Genomic DNA, 23,363 nt, shown 5'->3' with positions numbered 1-23,363 from the left:
GTACAAAGCAGGAGCTGGAGCTTGATGTCAGACTCAGGTGCTTCAATATGCTACATGGATGTTTTAACCATTAAGCCAGATTTCCAGTCCCAAACTTTAACCACTGGCTGTGTCCTTTCAATAACACATCCTACTATTTATCTACCACATCTTTTTGCCACGAGTCCCTGTTGTTGTAGGGACTTGAATTTCAATGGCCTATCTTTTCTCTCTGAATGGTTAAAACACATACATGTTTCCCCAGTAGCTAAAGGATGAAGTAGGTTAAAGCCCTGGAGCAAACAAGGGTCCTTCCTAACCCTTGAGCACCTGTTTTGTCTTCTGACCCAACAGCTAGTGCTCTATGCCTTGCTATGTTTGCTATTAGTTGGCTCTTGTTAATGCTCCTTCTGTCTCTAGAAATTTAGAACACAAGTGTTTGTGTGTTCAAACACGGCCCTTCTGTGAACCCTCTGCTAATAGGTCACAGATAGAGGGAGAAGTACATATTGTGTACCAGCTCTCCTCCCCCAGAGATGTCTCTAAGGCCACCTGGCCCACTCACACTAACTTAACTGTGTACAGGAGTGCTTGGCATGAGGTTTGCAGAGACTGAACCACCTGCTCATAGAGTACTGGCTGAGCCTTTGGGTACAGATGCTCCCAAGTGCTGTATGCTTCTGAGATCTTGCATTGACACTCTCCCCAGGATGCCATGAGATTCTGGAAAACTGGACCCATGTTTACGGAGCTCCAACATGTTGTAGGCATGTACTAAATGCTGGCTTATTTGCGGTGTGAGTGAATGTGTGAAGAGACTTATTCAGCTACCTTCCCCCACCCCTCATGTTTTGATAGGTTTAAAATTAGGAATGGAACAAGATACCTGGGTAATGATCTCTGAACAGGGTGAGAAACTTTATAAAATGATGTGCCAACAAGGGAACCTCATAAAAGACAGAAAAAGAAAATTGACGACGTTCCCCAAATGCTTTCTCGGAAGGTAGGTTTGTTTGTGTGTGTGTTTCTCTTTTATATTCTCGCTATCTTATGTATTAATTTTACTTCATTTATTTATTTTCTTTAAAAAATGCTCCGCTAAGCATTTTTGAGTATTTTCCAGTTGTCAATAGGTAAGATAAAGGAATGGAAGGGGACCAGGATCATGACTCCCACAGCTGCTGCTGTGCCCTTTTGTAAAGGAGTAGAAGAGGTTCAGTCCAGGCATGGAATGACATGCATGCCGATTTTGTGGGGGATGAGATTACTGGTCTGTACTCAATGTGCAGCCAGAGCCTGGGAACCGAAGACAAGACAGGAGAGATTCACTATCTAAGCCGTAGATTAATTCAGTCTTTAGACATGAGGAGAGTAGATGAAGGGCATGTCATGTGAGGGCGGGGGGCAGCAGGTTGAGGAGACAGCCCAGTTTTAAGCATAGAGCAGATAGACTGCATTGCTAGGTGTCTGCAGAGAGCATTAAGTGGGTTTCCTTGACTGATCTGATCAGTGTGATACTGTGTAGTACAGGCAGCTCTTAACCTAGGCTGCGTTAGCATGTTTGCATAAATTACTTCTGATCTTAGAATGCAGACTTAATATGTGTATTTTTAAAAATGCATAAACCCAGCCTGGTGCCATAGCCTAGCAGCAAAAGTCCTCGCCTTGCATGCGCCAGGATCCTATATGGGCACTGGTTCTAATCCCAGCAGCCCCACTTCCCATCCAGCTCCTTGCTTGTGGCCTGGGAAAGCAGTTGAGGATGGCCCAAAGCCTTGGGACCTTGCACCCATGTGGAAGACCTGGAAGAGGCTCATGGCTTCAGATTGGCACAGCTCGGACTGTTGTGGTCACTTGAGGAGTGAATCATCAGATAGAAGATCTTTGTCTCTCCTCCTCTCTGTATATCTGACTTTGCAATAAAAACAAAATGAATCTTTTAAAAATATGTAAACTTTGGATTGAGAGTTTCAGCAGTTGATACAATTAGTGAAAGACAATTTCAGTTCTAGACTGTGGACTACATTAATAAATACTTTAAAACCCAAACTGCAAGTGAACTGTCCCATTTAAAACCTGCTGCTACCTCAGGCTAATAGTGATGTTAGGAAAGTTAAAACAGGAAGATGGTCACAGCACTTGTCTGCAATGCCCACCAGGATGTCTTCTTAGCTAGTTGTGGTTGCATATGACAGAACCACTGGTGCAATCCCTACTCCCAGCTCAGTGGAGGTATAGAAACGCCTTGCCTGCAGCTAGGGCTCACTTCTTCACAATGTTCCTCATTGGTAATGCTTTAGTCACTTGTGAATAATCTCAATGCATTTATCAACTGTGATGTTTTATAAAAAAGTGATGTGTTCGAGGCTATGAGTAGGGACTGTGCTCAGTTCTTGACTTGTATTATTTCATTTCATCTTTTAACTGTACCATGATACAGATAATCTTATTATATCTGGGTTATTAGCGAAAAAACAGGTTTAGCCTTACTAACCCAGCATCATACTGCTAGTGGGTATGGAAACAAGATTTGAAAGCAGGTAGACTTATGTCAAAGTACAGGATTTTAGCTACTGTTCTCCACCTTCCCTGACTGTCGTTTGGATGACTATAATCTAATAAAAGAATGAAAAGCATTTGAGCAATTTTTCTACTTGGTTGTTTTTTTTTTTTTTGAGATTTATTTATTTTTATTGGAAAGGCAGATATACAGAGAGGAGGAGAGACAGAGAGGAAGATCTTCCATCCGATGGTTCACTTCCTAAGCGGCCAGAACAGCTGGAATTGAGCCAATCCAAAGCCACGAGCCAGCAGCTCTTCCGTGTCTCCCACAGAGGTGTAGGGTCCCAGGGCTTTGGGCCATCCTTGACTGCTTTCCCAGGACACAAGCAGAAAGCTGGATGGCAAGCGGGGCTGCTGGGATTAAAACAAGTGCCCATAAATAGGATCCTGGTGCATGCTAGGCAAGGCCTTTAACCACTACGCTATCGCACCGGGCCCTACTTGGTACATTTTATGACTACATATTTTTAACATTTCATATTCCTTGATTATTTAACCTTATCCATTTTGTGTCTTGGGTTTTAAAATAAGTAGTAATAGTATTTTCTGATGCTGTCCCGGGACCTTTGCAGTCAGTACAAAAAGAAAATCAGTCTCAAATAAATTGATTTGTTTTATGTCAAGGTTTTTCAAATGTTAGATTTTAAAAATATAAGCATCTTAGCATTTTCTTTTTTGTAAAATATTTCTGTGTTTATTGGTCACTTAATGATAGCATGTAATTATTAAGAAAAATTACTATATTACTGAAGGCATTTTAGGATTCTAGGCATTGCAAGCCTTGTCCTGGGTACCTGCCATACCTGGGGAGCCTTGCAGTTGTGAAAGAAATGAGCTTTGTTCCTTCCTACCTGCAGCAGTTCTGATGCATGATTCTGCATTGGAGCATTTTTTTATGGATGATACTTTAGATACAATAATGAATTTATTAAATAATTAGCATTTCAAAGCAATGCTGTAGATTTTTTATAGATTGCCGTATTTTAATATTTTAGCACAGAAGAACAAATAATCATATATTTAATAGCCTATAAAATGTCCCTTTATTAACTTGCAGTCAGAAGTCCGAGTGAGCTCAAATGAATTCTGTTTAGGGGCTCACAAAGGCAAAATGAAGATGTTGGCCAGAGTGGGCTCTTAGCTGGAGGCAGTGGAGGGAAGTGTGTTTCAGGCATATCCAGATCATTAGCAGAATTCAGCTCCCTGTGACTATAAGAATGTCACATCTTTTCTTCGGGTACAGTCGGCCAACGCCTGTTTCTCTGTAGGCAGCATTCTTTGGTACATGGTCTTCCCATCTTCAGTGCCAGTCTTGGTGTGTCAATTTATTTTCATGCTGGTAATTCCTTTGACTCCCTCTTGAAGTACCAGCTAGCAAGAGAGCTCCGCTTTGAAGCAATCAGAGGATTGGGTCAGACCCAGTTGGCTAAGTTACAGATATTAAGGCCATCTGATTTGGATTTCAATTGCATGTGCAAAAGTGCCTCCACAACAGTGCAAAAATTAGTACTTCATTTAAAAAGTGAGGTGTGGAAGAGGGAGTGCGGTCAGAGGCTTTTTTGAGAATTCTGCCTGTTATGTGGGACATGCAGCTTTGTTTCTCCCTTTGGAATTTTCAAATTTACTGGGCTTCTGTGCCTACAATGCATGATGAAGACAGCATGACTCTATATAGCAAACCATTATTACTCTCCAGGGTTCTTTGAGCTATCTTTAGGATTGCTGCCTTCCCTAAGCTACTCTAAAATTTTCATTATGTGTTTATGAGGGGGGTTCACAGAGTAAATAGTTTGTTAAGTATAATTTAGGAAAGTCTGAACATGTGCACATGGATTTTCTAGAATGGAGTCCAGCTTAATTAACTGCGGGCTTTATATATGAGAAAAATTGATTGCTTAATGCATGAACATACTTTTATTAATGAGATTTCCTTTATATAGTTGATTTATTATTATTGTGTGGTACAGGTGGGCTTCCTGAGGGGAAGGGTAGCTAACTTTGTCACTGGCTTTCTATTGCAGTGAATTTGTATCATGGCTGCTGGAAATTGGAGAGATTTCCAGGCCTGAAGAAGGAGTTCATTTGGGACAAGCATTATTAGAAAATGGAATCATTCATCATGGTAATTATTTCATCAATTACTTGAAAATCTCTATACCCACAATTTACATATATCTTAATCTCTTTGCTCAGTTTAGTTTATAATTCCATGCATTATAGGATGGTTATCTTTTTGCCATGTTTTAATGATACATCCTAATATAGATAGAACTGTGCTTAAGAGATTATGGATCTCTATAGATTTGTGACCCTTAAGAGAAACAACTACTACACAGCTAGAAGCAGATAATGCCCATGGGATGTGAGGAAGGCACGATCAGTTCACTCTAGCATATTTTGGGTGCTTTGTGGGGGATGTGGCATTAGTGCTGGGACTTGTGGCATGATGAGCTACAGGATAGAAGAGCAGCCCACCCTGAAGAATTGATTGTGGAGAAGTTCATGGTGGCAGCTTGAGGAGCTGCTGAAGTTTCATGTGGCCAGATGACAGTCTCTGCAGGTGAGGACACTGGGATGAGGAATGTGGAGAGGAAGATGGGTAGTAACCAGAGCCCAGGTGTTCTGAGCCTTCTCATATCACATGTAGGCTTATTTTGAAAGAGATCAGGAGTTGATGACCTGTGCTAAGCAGAGGCGCAATCAGAACCTGATTATTGAGCTGTTCAATGTAGCGTTGTGGAACCTGCAGCAGACAGGTTAAAAGCTGTGGAGTAACAAGCCCCTCAGTAGGAATTCTTCACCCAGGAGTGAAACAGTGAGAGAACCTCAGTGGTGCTGTGTCCATGAGCCTGAAACGAGTGGACCTATTGAGATATTCTGGAGAAGGTCACAAAATATGTTCTTTCTATATGTGTGGGTATATAATCACCACAAGAATAATTGACACAATCTTTTAAAACCTATAATTGATCATATTTATGGAATATATTACAGAGTTTCAGTACACCACAAAGTATAATTGTCAGATCAGCATAAATGGTATATTCAGCATCTCAAACAAGTATTATTTGTGTTAGGAACATTCATAATCTTCTATGTACTTTGATAACTATTTGGACATGGAACATGAAGGGTAATGAGAGAGATCATGTTATTCTGAATTTAGGATCTGGATGACTGAGAGCAGTAACATAGGAGGAGGGGAATGCTGGAGAGAGATGAGGGATCTGTAATGGGTTGGATGTACATTGCCTCAGAGAGTAGCCAGCAAGTTGTTGATGGTAAATTGTTCATCTCAGAGCAGGAATAGGGTGAGGGATATTTAGGAATGAATTAGAAGAAAGTTCCAGATCCCCGAGAATATTGACAATGTAGAAAATAAGAAAGCAGTGTTAAGGGACTGAGAATAACCTCTTGAAAAATTTCTCTTTCATATGTAAACTATGGAGGAGAAAAAATTTTAATAAAAAGATCTTCCATTTGCTCGTTCACTCCCCAAGTGGCTATGAAGACTGCAGCTGAGCTGATTCGGGCCAGGAGCTTCCTCCAGGTTTCCCACGTGGGTGTAGGGTCCCAAGGCTTTGGGTCGTCATTTGCTGCTGTCCCAGGGCAGGGACATGAACTGGAGCCCATATGGGATGTTGGTTCTTACAGGTGGAGGATTAGCCAATGCAGCCATTGTGCTGCTCCCTTGCCAAAAAATTTTTTTAATAAACATATATATCTGGCTATATAATTTTTATATTCATCTGCTTTCTAAAATAGAATGAGCATAAAAATAAAACAACACAGAACAAACTTGATCCTTCCAGTTTTCCCCTCTCATGTACTGACAGCACCATCTGCCCAGCAAGGAATATCTTCCTAGCTCTTTCAGTTTTCTGCCTTCCATGATCCCCACATTCTTCCTCGAACCACCGTTTCTATTGTTGCTTTATTCATGTTTTGCATTCCTTAGCATTTATTCTTTTCAGACCATAGCTGGAAATAAAAAAAAAAACCTTGGAAAACATTGGAAAGGTCATAGCATTTCCATTTATAATCATCTAGTGTCTTCAGTTACTGGAACATGTGTATTATGAAAAACTGAGCATGGATTACAAAAATTTTTGTACTAGGATAACTTACCTTTTCATCATCTTCTATTTATTTTTTTCTATGAGTGATTTGAAGTATCCTTTTATAAGCAATGCAAGAAGGAGCTTTCTTTTGGATGATGTAGTAAATGATGGGTGCCCAGCACTCATAGATGCTCGATGCGTGTAATAATTCATTACACGTGAACTAATGATGTCTACATTTGATTCATTAGCATCATTTACACTTAAAAATGATATATGACTGCTTTTATCATCTAGGACACCAGAAAGCCTCATCAAAAACTTATGAGGGAAAATGAAAAGGTGTTGGAGACTGTGGCTTGCTTTTTTCCCCTGCTTCTTTTTTCATTGCTTTGATCTCAAATGCAAGCAGTACTCTTGGGAGCAAGATGCACTGCATCTGTTGGCTTTGCAGTTGTTGGAGCCATGGAGGCAGCAGTAGCAAGGCTCTGTGTGCAGTGAACATTCTGCAGCAGGAATTCCTTCTCCATGCACACTGTACACTTGGAAAGACTGTTGTCACTCAATAGAGCAGAGAAAGCCAGCAGCTGTTTATGGCTGCCTTTTACATATTCCTTTCCTTACTGACTCTTTCCTTCATTCTATAGGAAAAGTACATTAAAGTAGAAACATGAATCATCAACCTGTATTTATATTGGGTAGAATAATGTTAAGCCTGTGTTGGTACCACATCCTTCATGAAATCCGCTACAAATTGGCTTTCCGTACCTCCACCACCCAGGGAGAACTAATTTAATACAGAGAATATTGGGAAGAAAATTATATTGACTAATGTTAGCTTCTACAACAAATAAATACAAATGAATGTTAATAGAGTAGCTATTAGTAGTAAAGGTCTATCAGTGTTGGAGGAGGAGGATGTGACCTTCTGTCCCTTTGCACAGTTTAGGTACCTGAAACAACTCAGCCATTCTCAAAGTGTTGTTGTTCTTGAAGATCCCTTTTTTTTTTGGTCTTTGAAGTGCCTGTTCATTATCCACTGGCATCATGTTTGTACACATGTCATTGGCCACAGTTTAATTACAGGTCTACCCTTGACTACAAGATAAGCTGAGAAATGTGGTATAGAATTATGCCCAGGAGGTACAATTTATTGATAAACTGCTATCTAGTTTCTGCTTCTGAGATGTAGCGTCAAATTAAATGTAAGATCTAAGGAATTATCCTAAATATCAGTTACTGTATGTATATGTATGTATAAAATAGATATACTAATATATATTTAATTTGGTTGACATTTTACAGTGACACTTAAATTTCATAGCCTCAAAATACCTTTAAAATGTCTGTTTCAACACTTATCTTTATGATGTTTCTGTGTTTTCTGTTGCCAAATTCAATGATTTAAAATTTTTATGAATTGGAAATTTTGAAATTATCATAAGACTACATGTCTAAGGATTATGATATTCTGGTACTTTTGTGTCATTTTGTACTTAACTGTCTTCTGAAAGAGCTACACTGAGTCTAAGCATAGTATTTTCTTTCCTAGTTAGGGAATTCCTTGTAAAGATACAGGTACATTAGAGTAATTCTTCATTCCAGAGCTGGAAAGGGACAGTATTTTGACAATGGGATCTGTGAATCACATGAGAATTGTTGCTCATTTACCAATGAAATAGGTTTTGAAAATTGAAGACAGTGCTATCAGTGTAATGTTAATTGATTGACCAAAAACAAAACAAAACAAAACAAAACAACAAAACAAAACAAAAAACCCTCTTCTTACTTTGTAGACACAAGTAACTAGTTAAATGCATTCTGGGCAATTGCAAGGTAGTACAGAGTAGGATTGAAGTACTATTTATTAAATATTTTTGTGGACATAATCTTTTAATCTTATCTGTTCTTTAACTCATAACTGATTAAAAAATCTGAAAGGATCCACAGATTTCATAAAAAGAGAAAACCCATAAAGATTCTTTCAATGTGTTTTTCAAATTATTTTTACTTGTCTCTGAAAAAGGAAAAGAAAACCAAGCACGTCAAACTGGAAACTTCCAGTTCTAATCAATATCTTGACCTCAATCACAATTTTTCCATCAGTATAATTTGGAAAGGGAAGTGTTAAATGCATTTGAATTGTGATTTATTTTGAAGGGCCAACACTGTGGCTTTGCAGTTCAAGTTGCTGCCTGCAGTGCTGGCATTCCATATAGATCCTGGTTCGAGTCCAGTCTGCTCCACTTCTCTTCCAGCAGTGTGCTAAATTTCCAGGAAAGCAGCAGCAAATGCCACAAATGCTTGGATCTTTGCACCCATGTGTGCAACCTGGAGGAAGTTCCTGGTTCCTGGTTTTACACTGGCCTACCTCCATCATTGAAGCCATTTGGGAATGAATCAGTGGATGGATGATCATCTCTGTGTCTCCAATCTCTCCATCACTCTGACTTTCAAATAAAAGAAATCTTTAAAATATTTGGAAATTTTATATAAAAATATTCTAAGTATTGAATTATTGAGAATTGAAAACTTGAAAAGAATGATCGGATAAAACTTAAGTTTTTGCCGAGAAATATAGCCCTAAAAGCTTAATATTAATATTGTTCTTTTCATCACAGTTTGATTGTAATGTGACCTTGATTTTACTCTTACTAGGATTTGATCAGTTATAATGTAAGATACGGCATATAGAATTTTGTCATAGCAGCCATTTTTTTTTAAAAAAAGTTGGTGAACTAATGCAGATTCCACCAAGCTTAAAGTAGGAGACATATCCCGTTTTACATTAATGAAAGAATTCTATCAGAATGAAGAATTAGGAGCCAAATGTTCTCGTTTCATTTGTATGTTGTTTCAGCTGCACTTCATTGAAAATAGAATTCCTAAAATATAGTTGAATGAACCATCTGCTTTATAGAGATAAGCGAAATAAGTTGACTATCATTACTCTTATTAACAAATATAGTTGAAAACTTTGACAAAGCAAAGCCTTTCTGTAGCTACCTTGTGTTGAGGCACCAGATGCTATCAATGTGATGTGTGTCAATATTCATCTTGTCTGGCTCTCCTATATATAGTCTAAATGCTGATGTGTGAATTCTAATATTTCATTTGTTATATCCCGTGGTGTGCTAAAGTTAGCTCATACAAGCTAGTAAGGGCTGATAATAAAATTAGAAGAATTTTTGCATGCTGTCTGGTTGTTACAAATAATTATTATTAAAAGTTAAATCACATAAACATATAAGTACATAAATTACATTCAGAACAGCAATGTTTCATTTTTGTACCTTAGCTCTTTTTAATTATATTTTCCTGTTTATGGTTCTGTTGAGTTTATTTATGCCAGTTGGATCATTGATAATGCAGGGTCTTTTGTGGTTCTATATGGATTTTAGAATTGCCTTTTCTATTTCTGTAAAACAGACACTTTGAATTTTGACAGAGCTTGTATTGAATTTGTAGACAAATTTGGGTAGCATGGACATTATGTTAATATTTATTCTTTTAGTCCGTAAACATGGGATATATTTACTTTTAGATTCGGTTTCTTTCATTTGTGTTATATAGTTTTACTGTTTAGATTTTTCACATTTGTCATTTTATTCTTTTGTAAATGGAGTCATTTAAGATTTTTTAGGTAATTTATTTATGTAGAAGTGCTAGTGATTTTTGTATGTTGATTTCATATTCTGCCATTTTACTGAAATAATGTCTTGATTCCAATGTTTTTGAATTAGAGTTTCTAGAGTTTTAAGTGTGTCACATACTCTAGCTGCAATAAATAGTATTTCTTATTTTTAGTCTTATTCTGAATCCATTTGTCCTGCATAGGACTATGTTGAGTTCAGGTGAAGGTAGCCATCTTTGCCTTTTTACTCAGGATCATAGAGGACAAGTTTCAGTTTTCCCTGATGAGTGTGGTGTTAGCTGTGGGCTTGTCACATAGAATTATTATTATGTTAAGGTGCATACAATTATTGTTGAGGTTTTTGTATCTCTGCCCATGAACAATGTTGGCCAGTCATCTCCTTTTCTGGCAGTATTCTTGTTTGGTTTTGGTATCAGTGTTGCTGACCTTGTAAAGGAGTGTGAAAATTCCTTTGTCCTCAGTCTTCTTGCAGCGATTTGAGAAGGATTGGCCTGAGTTGTTCTTTAAGTGTTAGATGGACTTCATCAGTGAAACCATCAGATCCTTAAACAAGAATCATTATGAATATGAAAATCTTATCCTGAGAGTGATGAAACATGACAACACATTTCCACTGAGACATAAACAAATTTCAAGTGACTTGTAAGAAAAGCAGTTGTTTGTGTGAGAAGTGTTAACATTTTAGGTTCAGTAACATACTGAAATTATTTATTTGGGAGGTCTAAACACAGGACAAATGGCCAAGATTGGTCTCTGTAATCTTAGCTTGAACACAGCGGGATAGAATAGATTAAATGCTGAAATTTATTTCTAGGGTCGAGGATCAAATCCCAACTCACCATTTGGTTGTGTGCTCTTTGGAGCACATTTTTTCCCCTGTTTTGTGGCATTATGAATAAATATAAAATATGACCTCCTGTGTTTATATTAAATATAAACATACTTATGTATGCATAAATCTGTGAAGGTAAATTTGTATATGTATGAATGTATTATGTAAGTAACTATCAATTGATCTATTGATCTATGTATTATGCCAGCCAAATGTCATTTGTTAATGTCAGTTTAGTTCAAATGTAATAATGTGAACACTGGAAGTATATTAAGTTAGCATAATTTGTTTTGCCTCTTACTATCAGAATATTGGATTGGTCTTACTGTGTTAGCAAAGCTGAAGCTTGGTCTGGTGTGGTGGTGCAGTGAGTTAAACTGCTGTTTGTGGCACTGCTAACGATTATTCAAGTTCCTGGAGTCTAGGCTGCTCCTCTTCAGATCCATTCTGTGCTGATGTACCTGGGAAAGCACCAGAGAATGGTACCAGATCGTCATATGGGAGATGTGAAGGGAGTACTGGGTTGCTAGACGTCTACTTGTCCTAGTCCTGGCTGTTGTGGCCATTTGGAAATTGAAACAGTGGATAGAAGGAATCTCTCTCTCGCTCGCTCTCTCTTTCTCTCTGTGTAAGTGTGTGTGTTTCTTTTCTTTTTTTAATAATGGTTTTTCATATTGACATCATTTCATCTTAAATTAAGGCAAACGTGGTATCTGACCTTTTGGGATTGGCTCATTTCCCTTAGCATAATGGTTTCCAGTTGGGTCCATTTGGCCACAAAAAACTGCGGGTTTTTTGTTTGTTTGTTTGTTTTGTTTTTTTAATAGCTGAGTAGTATTCCATGGAGTAAATGAACCATAGCTTTCTTATCCAATCTTCTGTTGATGTGCATTTCAGTTGCTTCCAAGTTTTTGCAATTATTGATTGTCCTGCTATGAACATAGGGATGTGTTGGCAACGCCCACGTCGCCACATACCCCGAGCCTAGCAGAGGGACTAGGGTTATGAGACAGACAAGACAGACAACACACACAACACACAGAGGCTCATTCTTGTGAAGTGAAGCCCTTTATTCAAAGTGGAACTGCTCTTATATAGTCTGCTTGGCCCCTCCCAGGATTTTCCCAATGCTTAAGCAACACCTAAGCGCCCCCCAAGGGAATGCAAAAAGGGGAAGCAGGAAGGAGAGAAATTGCAGTCAAGCCAGGAGCTAAATGTATCAGGCCAAGATTGCCCTTCCTGTTACACCTTGAGAACCACAGCTTATGTGGAGTTAACGCTTGGGAGACCGGGGCCTACAGGGGTGCATGTTGGTTTCTCGTGTAACAAGTGTTTTGGATATATTCCTAGGAGTGCTATTGCTGGATCTTATGGTATGCAGATTTTGAGTTGTTTGAGTGTTCTCCATACTGATTTCCATAGAGGCTGTACAAGTCTGCAGCCCCACCAGCAGTTGAGTAGGGTTCTGTTTTCCCTGCATCCTTGCTAGCAAGTGTTGTTGGTGGTTTTTTTGGTATGCGTGCCATCCTTACTGTGTTAGGTGGTACCTCATTGTTGTCTTCATTTGGATTTTCTTTATTGCCACGGAGCTTGAGCATTTTTTCATGTTTGTTTGCCATTTGGATTTGTTCCTTTGTGAAATGTTTGCCCGTTTCCCATGCCCATTTCTTGAGTGGTTGGTTTGTTTTGGTGTTTTGGTTGTTCTGGAGATCTTTGTATATTCTGGAGATTATCCCCCTATCTCCTATGTAGTGCGTGAAGATTTTCTCCCATTCTGTGGGTTGTTGATTGTTTCTGTTTCTTTGTGTATCACTCTGCTTTTCTTTTTTTCAAATATTTTGTCAAGAAACATGGAAGATTTTGTAAAATCCAAAGTTCCATTATTTGGGAATGTGTATTTTATGGGTGTATTTTTTTAAGCTAACACTTTTGAGGTTGTTAGAATTTTAATGTATTGTTTCCTTGTTTTTAGTTACAGATAAGCATCAGTTCAAACCAGAGCAGATGTTATATAGATTTCGCTATGATGATGGAACATTTTATCCAAGAAATGAGATGCAGGATGTGATTTCGAAGGTAAGGACTTCTATTACAACATCTTCAGCAGAAGAGTTGTGTTGTCATCCTTCAGAAAGCCAAAAAACTAGTGAAAGATGTAAAAACTCCTTTAAGTGTGGAAACCTCATAAACTGAATTTACAAATAAACCTATTTTGTTAGTATTCTAGAAATTCTAATGTGAGGCTATTTTTATGTTCTCCAATCTAGTTCTGAATGAAGTAGTGGCATTCTGTTACTTAAGAGGTCATATATGTTGTAAATGGTTTCCTATGTATCAACAGGTGGTCCTGACACTTGAATTAGTACAAAGCAAACACATACACACATACATGTATAACAAAGGTAACACCAACTTTGTATGTACACGTGACAAAATTTATATTGACATGATGGTCATGTTATTTAACGATTTAAGTCGGTGTCATGTGATGTAACATGTGAATGATTTTTGAGATTGTGAAATGATTTGAGACAATTGACAGTGAACTTCTTTCAGATTATCGTTGCCATGCCCTTGAGTGTTCTCACTTCCTTTTGACATATCTTGATTTCATGCAGGGTGTAAGATTATATTGTCGTCTGCACAGTCTGTTTACACCAGTGATAAGGTGAGTCGGATTTCTAACTTCTGGAAAGCTTAAATGGAAATGCTTATATTACATATCACTAAGTAACAAAAAGGATAAAAGAATGAGTTTTTGTGGACTACCTACAACCTTCCCTATCACAGATACGCTATAAATATTTTGGGTAATAATACTAACAGAACTACATAACAATTGAATGCTTAATGTTTTTCCTCTATTAAACTAAAATAAAAAATAATAGTTTAATTTACCATGTCACTTGTGTATATGAAGATTGTGTGACAGTGTTAATATGTTGTGATAATGTTATAGCCATAGATATTTTATCAACAAAGTTTTGTTTTTTATTATTTATTTTTAAAAAGATTTATTTATCTTTATAGGAAAGGCAGGTTATACAAAAGGAGAGACAGAAAGATCTTTCTTCTGCTGGTTCACTGCCCACATGGCTACAATGGATAGAGCTGAGCCCATCTGAGCCAAGAACCAGGAACTTCCAGGGCTTCCATGCAAGTGCAGTGTCCCAAGGCTTTGGGCCATCCTTGACTGCCACAGGCAGGAAGCTGGATGGGAAATGAAGCAGACAGTATATGAGATCATGCCCATATAGGATCTCAGCGTGTTCAAGGCGAGGATACAGCCATTGAGCTATGGTGCCCGGTCCCAAAGGTTTATTTTATAAGAGCTGTTAAGAAGGAATTGTTCTTTGGCTAGAAGTAATGTTATGAGTTGTCATGAAAAATACATAGGAAAAAGTTGTGAGGCAGAAGTAATATATGCTAACCATGCTTTGTAGGAACTTGGCTTATAAGAAGAATGGTAGCACTGCCTGAGACCCCTTGTAGATGACTCTTTTCTTTGCTTGGAATATTCTAGAAACCAAGATGAGTTGAATGATGACAGATTTAAGATAATAATGCTGTTAATTATTGACTATAAATGTAGCCGATTTATTAGTTATTAATAAAAGAGTAATGTAGTCAGTTTGTTAATGAAATCTCAGAAATCTTGGTTGTATTTTGGGAAGTGTTTTAATGGAGTTGCTAGAATGCTATAACTCTTCATTGTAAATTATTGACCACAGCTAAGGGGCAGCAACTTAGGTTAGTATTACTTCCTTCTCATTTTTAGCATTGTAGATTTTGTGACAGCTTGAAAAATCTGTCATTCTCTCATTCCCTTTTTGATCCAGGCCCAGAAAATAAATGAATTATAGATTTCTACTCTCAGGGCTTACATCTGATCGTATTCGTTGGTGTCTAATTAAATGTAGAATAGTTTCTCAGTTCTCTAAAGTGCTGAATGAAGAGGCTGCTGGACGCAGCCAGCCTAATCCCCTGTTTCTCTGGGGATGTGGTGTCATTGTGTCCCACTCTGATCAGACCCTGTGCATGGCAGGCTGTCCGTGTGTCTCTCCTTTAGGACAGGACTGCTGGCTTTGCACTGCACCAGAGGTGAACGTATACAAGAAAGCCCGTCGTGCGATTGTAGTGGACACTCTTTGTTTTTACTTTCCACATTTCAAAAATTTTTCTGGTGGAATCTATTATAATTTCAAAGGAAGGAATTCTGTTATTTTCTTGTTTCATTGGTGAAGTATTGTATTTCTGGCTAAAGTATTATGCAAAATAACAATGGCAGTCATCTGCTGGATAGAGGAAAATACAGAGAAAGCGTCCCATTTATTTACTTACTTATTTATTCTTGATGGACCACTTCCCACAGTATGAACTGACAGATGTGTTCTCAGTTATTGCACGTTTCATAAATCTCTTCACTGCACAACTTGCAGCACAGATTCGGATCATGCAGGTGAACTTCCTGTTGCACACTAATGCTGAATGAAAGTGTTCCTGGTGCTTGCTTTATCCACTTGCTTATTGTTTTTGGTTTCTTTCTTTCAGAGATAAAGATTACCATTTAAGGACCTACAAATCTGTGGTCATGGCCAACAAACTGATAGACTGGTTAATTGCCCAGGTAAATGGACAAGCAAAAGTCGCTGAGTTTAATTCATTACTGCCTTAAACTTTGAGCATGTGGGTTATACATCATTTTTTGTAATAGCTGCCCAGAGATGAGAAGTAGTGAAGTAACTTGCTCGCATTCATACAGCTAATGGGAAAATTTATGAATAGACCCAAATTTAAGTATCAGACACCATCAATTGTTATTGCTTAGCTTCATAGAAAGACAGCATGGGAGGAGTTAGAAGTGGGAAATATGAAAATGTAATGATGAAAGCAAATTAAATCTATTAATCTCTTATTAAGAAAATATTATCAAAAAATAAAAGCCTTGTTTCAGCAAAACTCAAATACTCTTCCAATAATGGCTAAGGCGTTGGACAGATATGAATCTATTTAGAAACTGGAGAAAAGAACTAGCTCCCATTAAATTGTCTATAGATTGGGAATACATTCCATATCCTAAAGTGTTTCTCATGCTTTATGATGTGTTGTACAATTTCATATTGGGAAACATTGTGACTCGTGCTTTCTCCTTCAAACATTCTTCACTTACTATTGTGCTGCTTCTAGCATCATGGTTTAAAGTAAAATAACTTAGCGGCAGAAGTTCACTCCTTGGCAAATGAATTGCATAACTTCTAAAACACCATTTAGTCTATGTAAGTTGTAGTGTCACATTTCAAAATTTAAACAGTGTCTCATACCTTTATAGTTTTTGCTGTGCTTTCTTAGTGTTCACCAAATCTATGTGGTTACATGAAAACTTTTTAGAGGTATAAGAGTTAAAACATTACAGATCATATTTTTCACATAAGTGTATTCAGTGTAGTTTATTAGCTGACCAGCACAGATTTTGAATAATTAATCAAGTAAAGCACTCATATGTAAATTAATGTTAAACTAGCAATCATTGTAACCATGCCATTTAAACGAGTGCTTTGTTGATTAGAATAAAATGAACAAAATAGGAGACAGACTTGGATTTTGACTTCAGGGGGGCTGTTGGTCAGTTGGGCTGATTTCGGGGGCAGGCTATTTTTATAAACTCAGACTCCATTACAGTATCACTTCTCCCAGGAAACCTTATTGGTTAAAACCTGGGCTAAGAGTGCTCCTCTGTGGTCCCAGTTCACCTACTGGTCCTTTTCTGAGATCCCAGTTTACCTACTGAGTACATCTGTTTGATGAGAATACTGACTGCATTTGCTATGGTTGCTGTTATACACCACAACAAGTGGCCAGTTTATTATATTCGGGTGACATAAAGAAAAGTGTTTGACTGTCTTAATATTTTATCTCTATTACTGGACATGATATATAAAAACATATCTTTGAGTGAATGCATAAAAATTATGAAACTGATTTTGAAGAAAGCCAGGAGAATAAGCTGGAGTAATAGGTAAGTGCTTGGGTGTTAGCAAGATTAGATTGGTGAGGACCCAGTTTAAAGCTCAGTGACTAGCTCCTCGCCTTACACACAACGGGAACCCATATGGATGCTGGTTTGTGTCTCGGCTTCTCCACTTTCCATCCAGCTCCCTGCTTGTGGCCTGGGAAAATAGTAGAGGAAGGCCCAAAAGACTTGGAATCCTACAACCATGTGAGAAACCTGGAGGAAGCTCCTGGCTGCTGGCATTGGATCGGGTTAGCACTGGCTATTGTGGTGAAGGGCAACATTCGAAAGGAGCAGCACAGGTCTTCCAGTGCCAAAACTACTTCATTGGCTCATTCACTTCACATACCATCAGCTTTTCGAGCAGACCTCCTGGAAACCTTGTTTGGTCACCTCTCCTTCAGTGCCCAAAGAGCACAGGATGATGAAATCAAGCATGTTGAGCACCCACACAAAACAAGGATGTAGATACTCACTCCGGGCGCTAACCAGTGAACCAGTGGGTGGAAGCTCACTCTCTCTGTTTCTCCTTCTCTCTATAAGAGAAACTTAGCAAGTGAACTGTAATTAAGCAGACATACCAGATTTTTTTTTCTTAAGACCTTCCACATTCTGCATATATTCCATATTCTGCAGTTCACTTGCTAAGTTTCAGCACCTACAGCCTTTGCTCCAGACACATTGGTCTTCCCTACTGTTGACTGAATGCTCTGGATTCACATTTCCCATGTCATTGTGCAAACCCACAATGCCATTCTTTTTATTATCACACCTTTTAAATTCCACTTTACCTGTAAAAGATCAAGGTATGTTCCACCTAACACTGTGCCAACTGCAACCCTCACCAACCTAATCTTTTTTTTTTTTGGAAGATTCATTTCTTTTTATTGGACGTGCAGATTTATAGAGAGAAGGAGAAACAAAGAGAGCGAGCTTCCAGACTGTGTTAGACAATGTTGTCTGTTTTAAACTGTGGAATATGAAATTCCTGAGCAAGAAAACTGCACTCTATTAAAATGTGAAAGAAAGCCCAGAAAATATTTCATAATTTAGAACAAAGGTGAAACAGATGACATATTAGTGTTATCAGTAGAAATGGAATCAAAGCCTGAGAAAAAAGAGAACACAGGTGTTTCCTTTTCCTGACTGACCCTATCTGCTGATTCACTCCTCAAATGGCCATCACACCCAGAATTTGGGGCTAGGGCTGGATTAAGGAGCTATGAAAACAATCTAGATTTTCTATGTAGGTGGGAGTCGGCTGGTTAGTTTTGTGAGCTCTCACCGCTACCTCTTACAGTCTGGATAGGCAGGAAGCTGTTGTCTGGAGGAGAACGTTGTGTAACGCAGGCGCTGTGATATAGGCTGTGGCTGGGCCATCTAGACTGCCAGGGCAGAGTCTGTCCAGAGAGAGTTTGGGCCAAAATGTAAGACTGATGAGGGCACCATGGCATAATAAGTGAGAAAAAGTTGTATGAACTGTAAAACATAGCTAAGATTATATGTACATGATACATATGCATTCATGTATGTACATGGATTCTTATGTATATGAGTTACAGATGCTTCCTAGCTCAAAACCATAAAGGAAAGGTTTGTTTTGGGCTATGTTGTTGTGTTCAGTTATGTGACATGATTATTTTTTGGCAAGCTAGTGAATAAAAAGCCTGCATTTGCTGGTTCAGCTAAACAGTTCAATCTTAAAATTTTAGACATCACCAAAAATCAATAGATGACTTTATGTGTCTTTCAAAAGCAAGGCCACATGGTAGAATGGAGGTTAGTCACCAGGACCATGCACAAAGACTTTCATTTACCTTGAATATGTTGTTTTGTTCAGTAACAGGCTATTTCTCTATTACATAATAGGGATAGAAGAAATAAGAGAATGGATTCATTTCTAAGAAGAGTAAAGTTTCATTATATATTTTTATGTTTGATGAAGGATTTTTTCTCTGTATAGCAGAATCACACATCAAGGAAAACATAATTTGTTTTTTCGGGGCTGGCATATTTCACTAAACATAATAATTTTCAATGACATCCGTTTTTGTTGCAAAAAAGGATCCCATTCTTTTTTAAAAAGTTAATTAACTAATAATTTTTACTGCAAAGTCAGATTTATAGAGGGAAGGTGAGACAGAAAGATCTCCCATCCACTGGTGCACTCCCCAAGCAGCTGCAACAGCTGGAGTTGTGCTGATTCCAAGCAGGAGCAAGGAGCAACCTCTGGGTCTCCCACGTGGGTGCAGGGTCCCAAGACTTTGGTTGTTCTACTGATTTCCCAGGCCACTAACAGGGAGATGGGTGGAAAGCGGAGCCTTTGGGACACAAACTGGCGTCTATATGAGATCCCGGCACATGCAAGCATTTTAACCACTAGGTTACCCTGCTGGGCTAATCCTGTTCTTTTTTATAGTTGATTAGTATCCCATGATGTACACATACCATACTTCCTAACATACAGAGTAACTAAAGTAATGTGTGTGAGTAAAACTGAGATTTTGATCAGTGATTAAAGCCCTGGCATGTACTCTTGAGGAACAGTGGTTTTTCTATTTAAAAAACAGATTTTTTTCCTCTTTAGTTTTACTTATTTTTTTCCTTAATGTCAAAAGAAAATGTTTTCATAATCAAGTGAATGCGTTATAGGAATGAGTTCCATTGTGTCTTATGAAGCCATGCGTGGTACAACACATGATAGTTTTCTTTTTGTGCCATGTTGGGGATGGCACAGGTGGTAACGCTGGAACCAAGTCTGTCTTTGCCTTTTATTTCATACAGTATATATATTTTTAATCGACAGGGGGATTGCCGCACCAGAGAAGAGGCAATGATTTTTGGCATCGGACTTTGTGACAATGGATTCATGCACCACGGTAGGGAAGTTTCTTCTTGGTAGCCTACAGGTGTATTTCACTCTTTACTTTTCCTTGGGGACCTCACAGTATCTCAGTGCTCCCCAGAGGTCAGCATGACTGAATCCACGCTATTTCATTGCTGATGTCATTCTTGTTTCTAATTGCTACTTCTCACCAATAGTCATGGCTTGCTTCTGATTTTCCTACACTGTCCTGACTCCAGAGAAGCAATGGTTTCAGTACCACCTTTGTTACTTTTTTTGTTTCAGTTCATTTATGTCTTTGAAAATATTATTGAAATTATTTTTAATATTTTCCATAATGCAGTTTTATAGGTATAGAGATTACCCCTTTTCTCACCTCCCGCTTTTCCTCACTTTCCCCTCCCACTCTCCCTCCTCCCTCCCAGCCAATATTATTACAGCAGTGAGCACATGCAACATTTTGCCACATTCCAGCAACAGTTACAAATTCAACATCCTGCTGCCCACATGAACCATGGCATTGTAGCTATAAATAAAGGCAGAAGACCCAACATGAGATTACTGAGGTGTATTAACTAGTTCACTGGGAGACTGTTACGAATTAGTTTCATGAATTTCTGAAGGTGTGTTAGAGTGATTGAATGAGAGCACATATTGTAGAATATTTGTACATTTTTAGGGAAATGTTTTCCAGATTACTTTGAGCAAAATTACAGGTTCCTGAAAAAACTAATGGAGTCTTTTTAGCCATTGAAAATTAATCTCTTTCAATGTTTTACCTATCTCTTGAACTACTGAAAGTAGAAAGATTCATTTTTTTCTCTTCTATTGATAGAGTATATAAACCTGGTCTTTTTGATTATTGACATAATATGATTATGAAATGTTTTTGATAGGAATTATCCCCATTTTTCAGTTTTTTCCAAGGAATTATTATTACATTTTAGTGAAGGAAAGAATAAAGCAAAAATTACATCTATGTTGGCACTGTGTAGCTATATTTTTCTTGGAGATCCATCCAGTTTCACTCTTTCTGGATCCCTGTGTGGGTTTTGATGAAGTTTCAGGGTCCTTAAAAAACAAATATGGAGTGAGAGAACATAATCATACTTTGGATTACTGAAATGATATAATCAAACTGAAAATTTAGGTTATTTTCATCTTTGGAGGTAAAGTATTGCTGTAAATTAGAGCTATAATTTCTCTAAACATTACAGCCAAACTTGCAGTTAAGTCAATTTTCCAAACAAGATTTGTCAGTGAAGTACAATTGTCCTGACACATGCCTGTGTTGCTTGGTGGCCTGTCTTGCTCCTTTTGACAAACTATGAATTGTGAACTTTGGAAAACTAAGTGCATGAATAACTCAATCCAAAATCCATCTTTTCTATTGTCAATCATGACCCGGTTTTAATTCATAGCAGATAATTTTATTTGTAGACTCATGTTGCCAGGCAGTCTTTCCATTCAAAATATGCTCATCCATCTGGTCAACAACTGTTTGTTGAGTTCTGATAAAATAATGAAATAAATTAGGGGTTTTTTTTGGTTACTTAAAATTGTCCAGTACTTGCGTGTATTACTTCATCTTAGCTTTGTACAACATTATGGACATTTTATTGCTGCTATTTTATAGATGAGAATAAAAGTTGAGAGGTTTTCAGTAACTTTCTCAATGTCACACTGAGAATCAGTCTCTGGGGTGTGAGAGCAAGCTGTGTCCTCACAAAGGCTGATGCTCTCTGCTCTCTGCTGTGCCTTGGGACTGCTGTCTTCCCTGTAAAGCTTTCAAGGCGTCAACCTGTCCCAACAAGTACACTCTGAATTATTGAAGGGCAGTGGAATGAGAAATGGAGGAGACCTCTTTTCTTAAGCATTGTTCTAATTTTCAGGTTACTCTTGCTACTATTATGAAGGTATATTTTAAACTAAAGCTACAAAAGCATAAACCTTTTGTTGCTAATGTGTGCCAGGAGTCTCTAGGGGATTTGGAGATAAAATAGTAGCATTTGCATATTGAGAATAAAAACATTGACTTTTGCAGAAATAGGATTATTCAAGTTTGTTTTATTTAAAATGGAGTACTAAGAGTTTGTAGGAGGTAAACGCACATTCAGAAGACACATGAAAGTGACCACACGTGAATTATTTACACATAAAAGGACAGCACTTCACTCATTTGCATTTTCCCATGATTGTGCAGAAGATTAAAGACATGCTGAAAGTATTTATTGCAAGTTGGAAAGCATCATGCATTTATTTAGTTATTCATCTGAAAGAGAGACAGGGAAGTAGAGACAGACATGGAGTTCTTCTGTCTACTCTTTTGCTTTCCAAATATTCGCAATAGTCAGAGCTATGCCAGGCTGAATCCAGGAGCCAGGAACTCCATTCTGCTCTCCTAAATGGGTAGCAGGAAGCCAAGTCCTTGAAGTATATTCTGCCTTCCTGCTGGAGCAGAGAACTAGACCTGGAGCAGAGTAGTCGGACTGAAACCAGCAGTTTGTTATGGAATGCCGACATTACCAAGTGAATTTTGCTGCCCCACAACACTGCCTTCATTTCTTTGTTTTTACATGCTTTTGGATTGAGAAGAAGAAAGAGAGAACTCTTCCATCCACCGGTTCAACCCCGAATAGCTTCAGTGGCTACAGCTGAGCCAGACCAAACACAGAAGATGGGTTTTGCATGGATACTAGAGCCCCAGAATTGGAACATCATTTGCTGCTTTCCCAGAAGTATTAGCAGGGAACAAGATAGAGTTCTGGACAGTACAGCATCTGGGATGTGAACCAGTGCCCACATGGAATGCTGGCATTCCAGGTAGTGGCTTAACTCACTCTGTCACAACACTGGCCTCTCATTTTAATATTTGTATTTTGATTTTAATCTGAAAAGTGACAGACTTGGTTAAGTACAAAAATGTTAAAATCAAAAACAACACTAGTTAGTTTATAAATTCAAAACTCTTGAAGCCATGTTTAAAGACATTGCTGCTTTGGAATTAAAGAGAGAAAACCCCAGGAATTTTTGTGAATGTGACTTGTCCTAGGTATAGGAAGTTGAGGTATTTGTAGATATTTATTTATTTACCAAAAACATCCAAATGTGGAAAAAAGACTGATTTTTGTATTAATTGGAACAATTCAATCTTTCTGTTTCTGTAGTCCTTGAAAAAAGCGAATTCAAGGATGAGCCACTACTTTTCCGTTTTTTTGCGGATGAAGAAATGGAAGGGTCAAATATGAAGCACCGGCTTATGAAGCATGATTTAAAAGTTGTGGAGAATGTCATAGCCAAGTCATTGTTGGTAAGTTTATTGAATTAAATTTTCTTCTCGGTTGGAGATCAGCAGGAGAGTACGCCAGCACTCTTGGTGGGGCTGTGTTTTAACAACTCATTTTCTTTGATATCTTTTC

The 23,363-nt window shown here is 38.0% G+C and overlaps 1 protein-coding gene across 1 annotated transcript in view; it reads left to right on the top strand.

Annotated features, from left to right (window-relative positions):
- PREX2 (phosphatidylinositol-3,4,5-trisphosphate dependent Rac exchange factor 2) overlaps nt 1–23,363 on the top strand; it is a 254,250-nt gene that overhangs the window by 94,905 nt on the left and 135,982 nt on the right. The window contains exons 10-16 of the mRNA XM_040994636.1: nt 838–982; nt 4,563–4,663; nt 13,062–13,165; nt 13,708–13,757; nt 15,641–15,716; nt 19,906–19,978; nt 23,112–23,254. Coding sequence (XP_040850570.1) covers nt 838–982; nt 4,563–4,663; nt 13,062–13,165; nt 13,708–13,757; nt 15,641–15,716; nt 19,906–19,978; nt 23,112–23,254 — 692 coding nt within the window. The remainder of the gene's footprint in view (nt 1–837; nt 983–4,562; nt 4,664–13,061; nt 13,166–13,707; nt 13,758–15,640; nt 15,717–19,905; nt 19,979–23,111; nt 23,255–23,363) is intronic.

This window comes from Ochotona curzoniae, unplaced genomic scaffold (assembly GCF_017591425.1).
Source record: "Ochotona curzoniae isolate NIBS_2020 unplaced genomic scaffold, NIBS_Ocur_1.0 contig_1071, whole genome shotgun sequence".
NCBI lineage: Eukaryota > Metazoa > Chordata > Mammalia > Lagomorpha > Ochotonidae > Ochotona > Ochotona curzoniae.
This window is presented reverse-complemented; position numbering and strand designations above follow the sequence as displayed.